The sequence below is a fragment of the Sabethes cyaneus genome, chromosome 2 (assembly GCF_943734655.1).
Source record: "Sabethes cyaneus chromosome 2, idSabCyanKW18_F2, whole genome shotgun sequence".
In the NCBI taxonomy this organism is placed as follows: Eukaryota; Metazoa; Arthropoda; class Insecta; order Diptera; family Culicidae; genus Sabethes; species Sabethes cyaneus.
Window position 1 is genome coordinate 36,076,992 of NC_071354.1, and position 12,130 is coordinate 36,089,121.

At 43.3% G+C, this 12,130-nt stretch overlaps 1 protein-coding gene across 2 annotated transcripts in view; it reads left to right on the top strand.

Annotated features, from left to right (window-relative positions):
• LOC128734387 (mitogen-activated protein kinase kinase kinase kinase 3) overlaps positions 1-12,130 on the top strand; it is a 34,999-nt gene that overhangs the window by 4,255 nt on the left and 18,614 nt on the right. For both annotated transcript variants that reach the window (XM_053828559.1, XM_053828560.1), the window contains exons 2-5: positions 6,011-6,431; positions 6,499-6,597; positions 6,659-6,957; positions 7,027-7,093. In XM_053828559.1, coding sequence (XP_053684534.1) covers positions 6,011-6,431; positions 6,499-6,597; positions 6,659-6,957; positions 7,027-7,093 — 886 coding nt within the window. The remainder of the gene's footprint in view (positions 1-6,010; positions 6,432-6,498; positions 6,598-6,658; positions 6,958-7,026; positions 7,094-12,130) is intronic.

The window sequence follows — 12,130 nt, forward strand, 5'->3', positions numbered from 1 at the left end:
ATTTCTTTCTTCGTTGTTCGTGGTAGTTGAGTTTTCAGTATACTTTCTCACCGGGGTCGCGATACCTACATCCCGCTGATGGGTCTGCCATCTTAGGTATAGCTTGCGGGATACAGCACTTCATATTCAGCCGCCCGTTACGAGACAGACGCTCGCCCCTCACCTGGAGAACAGGCGCTCTAGTTAGCACCTCCTAGCTTAGCTGCTTCAGTAAGTACATGAAGCATTTCCGGGTAAGGCCATCGACCGTCATCATTTGACTTAGATCTGCGTGGAGGCGCCAGGTGAGAGCTTGAGAAAGCCAGAGCTATGTTTGACGCTACTTCCAGGTAACTCTCTCCATTTCATACCCAAAAAGTATGCTAGCTAGCTTAATTCTGTTATTTTCGCTGGAAAAATTTTGTAATGGAAATTTTTCTTAAATTTCTTACTTCATGAAATTTAGTAACTTTTCAGAAGCAAAATGCTTTGAAATACGAGTTTCTCAAAACGTTTACATCAAATTTCTCCTAAAAAAGCGTAATAAAGCGTGATATAGTGTCACAGAGAACAGACTACCAGGTAATTGAAAAAATTGTGTAAAAGGTTTTTATGTAATCTACGAGTAATCCTTCAATAGAGCACCCCTCGAGCAGTAAGTGGCAAACTAAATCATGATGTCGCTGCCATCGCTGCTATGTAACTCCAGCACAAAGAAATATTGATAAAGGTACATGGATATTTTTATGCGTTTGGCAAACTATTTCTGGAGCGCGCTACCGACAGATTTTACACACAAAAAATCGATTACTTGCTTCGAGCCTGTTAATCTGTTCTTTGTGATAGTGTGCCACGCGTGAAGCATAAATTCGTACAGTATTCAGATACTACGAAACTAAAGGAGCTACCCAGCCGTTTCACGCCAAGAAACAAACTGTAGAACGATACCAGAGTTTACCAGGTACCAGGTTAAAGTAATGAACTTCCCAAGTAACCATGAAGCTTTATATCAATTGTAATGTTTTATAGTGCGCTACAAAACATATCATATAATGTATTATTTTCTTACATTTACAATTAATGCCGGAATAAAGTGGAAAAGGGCCCCGCTATTGTCAAATTAAAGCTGCATTATAACAGCAATTGCTAAAGCACCATTACGGGGTGTATTAATTGTGTTGCCCAGCATGTCAAAAGACAAAAATAAATATATTTTCATATTTATTTTTCAAGTCCGCAGTTTCTAACACAGCTTCTCAAGCTATGCGTTCCATTATTTACGATGAATGAAACACATTTTATTTCGCATTTCAAATGTTTCCTTTAATTAGATTCGAACCTGGGGGCGTGTATCCATGCATCATTCATTTGCTGGCGCTTTTGATATCTCAACCAGAGCTGCTGTAGATAAGTGGGTTGTAATTAGTCGTACTTAAACCGTCCTTCGTAGTTCATTTTAGAATTCAATTGGTTGAAAAAAGACAGCAGCGGTTAGGTGAAACAGAGCATGAGTAGTGGCCGTAAATAAGCAAAAACGAAGTCAGGTATAAGCATTTTATTAATATTTACGGTACGTTTTAAAGATTTGTCCTAAAGCTTGTAAGCAACACATTGTTGCACAACATTATATACGCAAATAGTGTTTTTGATAATGCTAATTTGCGATAATGCTTAAACACATTAGCGATGTTTATACAAAAGTTTTAACCATGCGAATTGCTGATATACCGCTGGTTGGTATTAGCGATGCCGAGCTATAGCCAATATGGGGTTATGCGTTAATGCTTGTGGTTACTTGGGTTTTATCGCAATTTTTTAGAACAAATTTGATGAATAATGTTTTGAAAAACTCGTATTTCAAAGCATTTTGCTTATGAAAAGTTTATTAAATTTCATAAAGTAAATAGGTTTAAGGGCAATTTTCAGTAGAAAATCTTCCCAACTTTTGAATGAAATTAACAGAATTGAGCTAACCAGAACTTTTTGCAAAAGAGCTAATTTAAGTCAAACAGAACCGAGACTCTTATAATGCACTTCGACGAACACCTTAATGGCGCCCAGGCGGAGAACCACGGCGGCGGGGAAGCGGATTTCGACGGTGCAATAAACGGGGAAGAGGTGCCAGCCGCAACGATAGGCGAAGTTAAGGCCTCCATGATGCAGCTAAAGAACAACAAGTCACCTGGGAAAGATGACATCGGAGCGGAGCTTATTAAGCTCGGACCAGAAAAGCTGGCCGTTTGTGTGCACCGGCTAATTGTTAGATTTTGGGATACGGAGCAGCTAACGGAGGAGTGGCAAGATGTTGTTATCTGCTCGGTTTAAAAAAAGGACGACAAGTTTGACTGTGAGAACTATGGAGCGATCACCGTTCTCAATGCCGCCTATAAAGTGCTGTCCCAAATCATTTTCCGCCGACTATCACCAATTGCGAACAGATTTGTGGGAACTTATCAAGCCGGCTTCGTCGAAGGTCGGTCTACAACGGATCAATTACACTACGGCAGACCCCATGAATACAGAGTTCCCACGTACCATTAGTTTGTTGACTTCAAAGCCGCATATGATACCATCGACCGGAAAGAACTAAGGAAAATCATGGACGAGAACAGCTTCCCCAGGAAGCTCATCAAATTGATTAAATCTACGATGGATGGTACACAGTGCTGTGCTTGGATTTCGGGTGGATTGTCAAGTTCATTCGAATCGCACAGAGGGCATCGTCAAGGTGATCTCTCATGCCTGCTGTTCAACAGCGCTACAAGGTGTTACGAACCTAGCGGATATCAACACGCGGGGCACGATCTTCAACAAATCTAGTCAATTCGTCTGCTTTGCCGATGGCATGGATATTATCGGCAGAACATCTGTGGCACTGGCTGTACTGTACACCTGACTAAAGTGCGAAGCAGAAAAGATTGGTTTAAAAGTAAATACGTCTAAAACAAAGTACATGCTGGCTAGCGGAACTGAGGCTGACCGACGCCGCTTGGGCAGTAGTATAATGATCGATGGCGATGAGTTTGAAGTAGTCGACGTATTTGTTTACCCTGGCTCACTGGTAACGGCAGACAGCCGTGAGATTCGGGGGTGTATTATCAGCGGAAGTCGTGCTAACGATGGGCTTCACAAGCAATTGCGGTCGAACAGATTAAGTCCCCGTACAAAGCGCACCCTGTACAAGACGCTTATTAGACCGGTTGTCCTTTATGGATATGAAACGTGGACAATGGAGGACCTGCGAATGCTCGGAGTTTTCGAATAACGAGTGTTAAGAACGATCTTCGGCGGCGTAATGAAGAACGGAGTATGGAGGCGGAGGATGAACCATGAACTCGCACAGCTCTTTGCCGAACCCAGTATCCAAAAGGGGCCGAAAGCTAAACGGATATGATGGGCAGGGTATTCTGCAAGAATGCCGGACAACTACCCTGCAAAGATGGTGTTCGCCTCAAATCCGGTAGGAACAAGACGATCAGGAGCGCAAGATAGTTAGACCTGGTGGAGCGAGATCTGGCGGAGAGTACTCGGTGTCCAATTAATTGGAGAGCGGTAGCCCACAACCGAGTTATATGGAGAAATCTGGTTCAACAGGCTTTGTCTTAAGACAGCAAACCATTTAATTATAATGATTGAGATATGACCATATGCGTAGGATTTTTTTCATCAAATGTAGTCCTCTATGAACCTCTGAAATATTTGCATGTCGAGGCCTTTTGCAAAGGCTAGGAGTTGGTTACACTCTTGCTGAAGATCGCTCCTCTCGTTTCGATGCCCGCTCGCCGGATCACACCCCTCGTAACCGTACTCGTACATTATCTGCCAGAGCTGTTCGCGTTCGACTATATCGTATGTAGCCTTGGAATCCACGAAGACGAAAATATAATGCATCGGCATGTGGTACTCCCGAAATTTCTGAAGGATTTGTCGGAGCCCGGCTGATACTACCCTGCGAATTCTATTATTGGGAATGCACCTTGTAGGCGGCGTTGACCAGCGCATAATGTGAAGTGCCGTTGCTGGCGGCTCTATTATTCTTCAGCTAACCGATTTCTCGACGGATCTCTTCGAGATCATCACCACCCTTAGGTGTGTAGCCCTTAAGAGTTTGGCTAACCTTCTCGTAAAGCTTGCGCGTGTCGTTAGCCCGGAATAGTTGTTCCAGCTCCTAACGATCTCTGTCCTCTGTCACAACAGATGAAAAAAGCGAGCTGTTCGGAGGAACTATCTGGTTCTGTATGCGACTTCCATGAAATAGCAACAATTTCTCAAAATGCACAATAAATTGGAGAAAAATCAACGCTTTGAACAATTTCAGGTGTGTGAGGCAGCGGAAGCAGAACCGTAGAATGACCGAGGGCTTGCGTAGATTTACTAGGCTGTCCGATTTCAGATCAGTGTAGTAAACCAACATTTTTCGCACGCTCTGAGTGGACAGAGTTTGCCCGTCCATAGTGACAGAAGGTAAAAGGTGTTCTTAACGACGTTTATACCCATGGCTTTGCCTTTTGCGACGAATATACAGCTGAACGTCATCCGCATAGATCTGTATTGAGCAATATCTGAGTACAGAGGGTTAATCTTTGATGTAACAACAAACAAGCAGAGGTCCGTCCACTGAGCCTTGAGGAACTCCAGTTGTCGAAAAACTCTGACTGTTTATCTCCACAGAACACGGCTCGCTCCCGGGACGCTAAACGGGACAATACGGAAAGAAAAAATAAAAGGTGCCATAAAAAGAGGAAAAGCAGGACATAATAAAACTAAAAGGAAGAACAGAGCAGTCGAGAACGGAAAAATGGAGGAGTTAACAGAATAAAAATAACATCAAATAATAAAAAACGGGGAAAAAAGAAAAACTGAAAAGAAAAGAGAAAATATAGACAAATATAGACAAGACGGGACAGAAAAAAAAGTGACAGAAAAGCGGAAAGAAAAAATGGGAAAACGAGACGAACGGAAATACGGAACAGACAACCAGAGAAACCTTTAGGGATAAGAAGAAGAGAGAGAAAAAAAAACCGATACGAAACGATGAAAACGGGTAAAGAGGGTAAACGCGATATAAAATAGGAATGGGATGGAAAAATGGGACAGAAAAAGAAGAACAGTAAACAGGAACATATGGACCAAAGAAAAGGTAAAACAAAAAAGCAAACACAAAGCCTTGGGTTAGAAAAGTATCTAAGACTTGACCCTTCTTTATCGACAGATTTCGCAGCCAGTTATTAGAGTACATGACAATTACGTGTCAGCAAGTGACTGACGAGAATAATCGAGCCAGAGGTCACCTATTGGCTGCAGCTATGACACGCAAGAACAGAGATACCGAGATGCTTGAGCTGCGTGCTGAGACGTCGGCACTGGGATCGCGTTTTTGCGAAGGCGGAGAATTGCTTCAAGAGAAACGATCAACGGTATCAGGAAACGGACCAAGCCAACTCCTACAATTTTCGAGTGCGATGCTCCACGACGAACCAAAAGATCTTTGATTAATTCCGGGAATTCCGCTTGCAAACCCACCGTTTGTTTATAAACTTAAGGGCGGCGTAGGATTCTGTTAAACGATATGGGCTTGTGGATTATGCTTGAAAACGGTTTTCCAACAACACTGATTAGGGTGACACGTATGTGATGGTTCAAAGTAAAGCATCAGAATAAATCTTGGTAATAAATTAGAAGTGTGGTACAGGGGCATGAATCACGAGATTTGTCAGGTGCATAGGAGTCGGGGATTCTGAATGGAATAAAACACGGTAGGCTTCAGTGGGCTGGCCACGTAGCACGATTGTCGGATGAGCGATCACGCACGTTCAGAAACCATTCAGTAATCTGACAAGTCTGCTCAAGTTTATTGAAATTCTACGGCAGAGTAAAATCCCGTGGCTTAACTATTACATACATTATGAAACAATTTTCTTTAGTATTTATATTGTTATATGCTAACCCAATCTGGTGTTTTGGTAAATTAAAATTTCAAGATGGTCAGTTCAAGGCTTATAAATATTTTTAAAATTTTGTCTTACCGCAGGCAAAAAAGCTCCAATCGAACGAACTAGCGGCTATCAAGGTGATCAAGCTCGAACCGGGCGATGACATCCAGATCATCCAGCAGGAGATCGTAATGATGCGCGACTGCCGCCATCCGAACATCATCTCCTACTACGGTTCCTACCTTCGGCATGACAAGCTGTGGATTTGCATGGAGTACTGTGGCGGGGGTAGCCTGCAGGACATCTACCAGGTTACCGGTCCGCTGACGGAGCTGCAAATCGCGTACATGTGCCGCGAGACGCTGCTCGGACTGTCCTATCTGCACTCGATGGGCAAAATCCATCGGGACATCAAGGGAGCGAACATTCTGCTGACGGAGAAGGGCGACGTCAAGCTGGCGGATTTCGGCGTCTCCGCGCAGATCACGGCAACTATTAACAAACGACGGAGCTTCATCGGTACGATGATTGCTAATGAGACTCATGATTTGTGCGAGTGTTAATCGCGTTTTTTTGTATTCCACAGGTACACCGTATTGGATGGCACCGGAAGTGGCAGCTGTCGAACGAAAAGGCGGTTACAACCATCTGTGTGATATTTGGGCTTGCGGTATAACTGCCATAGGTAATTAGTCTGTCGGGTCCGACTCATAGGACAGCTATTAAAATTATTTTTTTGAACGTAGAACTGGCCGAACTGCAGCCGCCGATGTTCGATCTGCATCCAATGCGGGCACTTTTCCTGATGTCTAAGAGTGGCTTTAAGCCACCTAGTCTCAAGGACAAAGACCGATGGAGCCCGAACTTTCACTCGTTTCTGAAGGTGGCGCTAACGAAGAATCCGAAGAAACGACCGACGGCCGAACGATTGCTGCAGCATGCCTTCTTCCAGTCGGAGATGTCGATCCGGCTGGCGTTGGAGTTGCTGCAGAAGTACCACAGTCCGCACCAGAGCTACTTCTATCACGATGTTGAGGAGGAAGTGGTAAGTGTGACCGCTGGCTGTCGAATTGGGTAAACTTGTTAAGCAGGTGCATTTGCTTTCTGTTTTTAGGCTGTTCCAATTGGACCGCAAAGGATCACGAGCAAGATGCAGTCCCCTAGTCCGGTGTATTTGTGTAGTAAGTATCTGTTAGGGTTTTGTGAATTGATATAGTTTATACAAAAGGTCCTGGTTTACGATTTTGTTAAAAAATTGATTCAAAGCGTCTTCACTAGTGCACCGCACAGATTGTCTAGTGATTGGTAACCGAGTTCCAAAAAATGCCCATAAAATTTCCAATTCGGTCTGTTAACAGTCTATGTGAATACATCGAATACATGGAGACTTCGGGAGACCTAACAGAAGTCAACATAGTGGTCTCTTTTGATGTCACGGCTTCATTCCCTAGCGTTCCTGTGAAAGAATAAATGAGCTCCTTATGGTGAACTGGACAGAGCCATTCTTGAGGACTGTTAGAGGACAGCTATTAACAGTGTATCGGCTTAGGTCGTGTGGTACCGAATCTATGTAACGAACGGTTTGACGAAGAGTGCCATCAGATATTAGATGAGAAGAACGCAGCGTGGATACTAATGCTACGTATAGAGCCTGCTGTCAGAATGTGGAGCGGTAGAAACAGAAGCGGAGGCAGCGAACCAGACCAGGAGAAGAAGCGCCACCAGGAGGAGGAATGCGAGGAACTTGAGCAGCTGTCTCATGACACACGGAAGTTCTACCAAAAACTCAACGAATCTCGCAAGGACTTTGTGCCGCGGGTAGAATAGGGGTATTTTGACAGACGACTGCGATATGCCACTCCCATCGGTAAACGAACTTAAAGAAGCCATTCAGCGGCCAACACCAACATAGCACCAGGAAAGGATCGCGTTAAGAAAAATGGCGAAAGAATCTGCTTACAAGACAGGCGGTTAGCTAGATTGTGAAAACTATCACGCCATCACTATTTAGAATGCCTTCTACAAAGTGCTTTCCCAAGTCATATTTCATCGACTGTTCCCAATAGTCAATGTTATTAGGTCGGGTACATGGAGTGTCGATCTGCACAACGGACCAAATCTTCACCCCACCTGTTCATTGATTTCAAAGCCGTATATGACAGCGCAAACCGATGAGAGCTATTACAAGCGTGATGAGAGAAGTTCAATTCAATCAGTCGATTTCCAACTTTGGAAGCAATACAAAGCTTTGATCGTATTGTCAAGCGTGTAGGGCGCTATATCTCTGCATATTAACGTTGATAGGAGGAAATGCGTGGTTGGTTTGATGGGGAATGTCAACAAGCGGTGGAGTGGAAAAAAACTGCTTGGAAAAAATATTTAAGTATTGCCACTAGAGAGAACCTGGCCAAATACCGGCGAGCTAGGAACCAGTTGACCACGATCCTGAGGAGGAAAAAGCGCCAAAAGGAGGACTGGTATCGTGAAGAATTAGAACAACTATTCCGAGCTAATGACACGCGCAAGTTTTATGAGAAGGTGAACCAAACTCGGAAAGGCTACACACCGAAACCTGACATGTGTAGGGACGAGGGAGGGAATCTAATCACAAACGATGGTCGCGAGGTGGTCAACAGATGGAAGCAGTTCTTCGATGAACACCTCAATGGCGAAGTCGCAGAAGGAGGCGGAACGGAAATTAACCTAGGAGAGTCGATGGAAGATAGTAATGTCCTAGTACCTGATCTCCAAGAAGTCAAACAAGAAGTCGGGCTGCTGAAGACCAATAAAGCTGCTGGGAAGGACCGCCTACCGGCAGAGCTTTATAAACATGGCGGAGAAACGCTAGCAATGGCTCTACACTGGGTTATTTCGAGGATTTGGGAGGAGGAAAAGCTACCGGAGGAATGGATGGAAGGTGGTTTGTCCCATCTACAAAAAGGGTGATCGGCTACACTGCTGCAACTATCGCGGTAATACGCTGGTAAACGCAGCCTACAAGGAAGGTACTCTCCCAGATCCTGTTACGCCGGTTGTCAGCGATAGCACAAGGTTTCGTAGAGAATTATCAGGCGGGTTTCATGGGGGCTCGCGTGACTGCGTACCAACTTTTTACTATCCGACGGATCTTGCAGAAATGTCGGTAGTACAGAGTGCCCACGCATCATATCTTTATTAATTTCAAAGCAGCATACGATACAGTCGATCGAGACAAGCTATGGCAGATAATGAACGAACACGGTTTTCCGGACAAACTGACACGACTAATCAGAGCTACATTGGATCGAGTGGTGTGTTTCGTACGCATCTTTAGGGCACTCTCGAGTCCCTTCGAGACGCGGCGAGGGTTGAGACATGGTGACGGTTTATCCTGCATGCTGTTCAACATCGCTCTTGAGGGGTGATCTGACGAGCGGGTATCGAAACGAGAGGCACGATTTTTACCAAGGGTAGCCAACTTCTAGGCTTTGCAGATGACTTCGATATCATAGCCAGGAACTTTGCGACGGCGGAGGCAATCTACGCCAGACTGAAAACGGAGTCTAGGAGAATTGGGCTAAAAATAAATGCGTCGAAGACCAAATACATGAGAGGAAGAGCATCAAAGGAAACAAACGCGCGTCTCATACTGACAGTAACCGTTGACGGCGACGAACTAGAAGTGGTAGAGGAATTCGTGTATTTGGGATCGCTGGTGACCGCGGACAACAACATTAGTAAGGAGATCCAGTAGCGCATCCAAGCGGGGAATCGGGCCTACTTTGCCCTTCGTAAAACATTACGATATGGAAGCATACGCCGCCGCACGAAACTAACAATGTACAAAACCCTTATTAGACCGATAGTTCTGCATGGACTTGAAGCCGTGACGCTGCAGCTGCTCATGGAGGACATATCCGCCCTTGATGTGTTCGAGCGGAAAGTGCAGCGGACGATATTTGGCGGAGTACAAACTGAAAGCGGAGAGTGGCGGAGGCGTATGCATCACGAGCTACAGGCACTGCTTGGGGAGACTCCCATCGTACATCTAGCGAAAGTTAGCAGGCTACGGTGGGCCGGACACGTCGTAAGGATGCCCGACGACAGTGCGACGAAAATAGTTCTCTTCAACAACCCACCGGCACCAGGAACAGGGGCGCCCAACGTGCACGATGGCTCGACCAGGTCGAAAGTGATTTGCGACTTCCGAGACGACTCGGAAATTAGCGACGAGTGGCCCAAGAACGAGTTGAATAGAGACAAGTGCTTGAAACAGCACGAGCCACCCCGGCTCTATGCTGAAGAAGAAGAAGAAGAAGAAGGAGGAGGAAATGCTTATCAACTTAGGGACTATATTGGTTTGTTTCATTATGCCTGATTTTTGTTTTCAGGTATAATAAATACAAATTTGTCACGAGGTTTTCGAGTCACTTTAAATCTCGCATGTGCGTAATATTTTTAGATGTAAATTTTCGAATATCTAGGTTAGTCTCATACTTACATAATACATACATAACATACATAAGCCTCTTTATACAGTTTTGTACGATTTTCGAATTATCGCGGGTTTTTATGACAATTTTGGAGTTAACACGGTTTTTTATGACCATTTTTGAATTAACGCGGCTTGTTTACATCATCGAATTGACATCATTTTTTAATTTGAGCGGTTTTTCGACGACTTTGAATCAACACGGTCTATTTTGTGAGGATGTTTGTTTTTACAACATATTTTGTATTACGGTTTTTTGTAAATATTAAGGTACACCGGCGCAAGTGGGACCTAAAAAATGCATAGTTTGGGTTTATTCCACTGTGTTTTCTATACCTATGATTATTTCAAAACTCTTTCAGCACAGAAACTCTTCAGTGGTATCACTTCGAAGGATTAATTACGAAAAAGGCCTATCAATTTACATTAAATGTATCTGGAGTAGAATTTTCAAAATTATGGCGATAGGTCCCACTTGCCCCATTTACCGGGGCGAGTGGGACCTATATTCAAATTTGATTAAAAAGCATAAAATAATATTAAATTGTGTAAGTTAATATACAGCAATGTTAAAGCACTGCAAGAAGCAATCAAAAACAATGTTTGTGCGAAGGGTTCATTCAAACATAGCGTAACAAAATCAGATCACAACGGGCGACTTTATAATTTATATAAAACACAGATCGTGAGCAATTACGCTGTAAAGCATTATTGTAATGAAATGTAGTTGAATATGTCGTTGTATCCAATTCTTACGAGACGTAATTTAGGATTAACCATTGTTTAATAGCTCGAAAATACGATTATGATCTGTTTGTTCTACTATGCCCAATTCGGTAGAGCTACTCATAAGTGATAGTTACGCTATAATAACCACAACACTTTATTGTTTCAATTCCAGTTGCAGATTTGCTTAATTATATCAAATTTGCCTTTCCAAATTCAATTAACATCGTTTAAGTGTAACCAAAATGTGACCAAACTGTTTGTTCCTTCACAAGCTGTGAACCTGGGCTTCTTTTTTGGGGCCCCTTGGTTTAGTCCTTATCGGTTTTATTTTAAAACTTTACTGGTATAAATATTATGTAATTAAACTGAAAATGTTCGGTAGTTCATCTAAAAAATGTATTAAGACAGGAAGTTTTGTGATGAAACACTTTATTTTTAATAGGTCCCACTTGCCCCGAGTACTTTGAAGTGCCGACCTTATTTCGACCCATCTTTTTAATGCCGTTTGTCAAATTAAACAACAAGTTTTCGGGTGTAATTTGTTAATACACTTATTATGTTTACCTACTGTCAGAAAAACATGTACTTTTACGTAAAGCCTGTGGCCAAAATATCATTTATAGAAAGGTACGTCAAACTTACAACGCAAATTGAAAATAACGCTCAAATTTTAAGTCCAATTTTGTTGTTTGGACTGCCTGTTATAAATAATCTATAATTTTAATACATGCGTTTGAGTTGTATCTTTCATTTCTAGAAAGGTTCGGTTGGAGAAAATGAGGTTGAAGAGAGTTATGAGCTCCGTTCCCACTTGCCCCGGGGTACCTTATTCCCAAAAATAATCCCCTCCTTATTTTTCTCGCACAAAAACTAAACAAATATCAACAGCTTTGTAGTTCCGATATTACACACCGAAACCTGATATGTGATAGGGACGAGGGAGGGAATCTAATTTCAAACGAGCGCGAGATGGTCTCCAGGTGTTACTCTTAAGCACAGACAAACAGACATAACACTC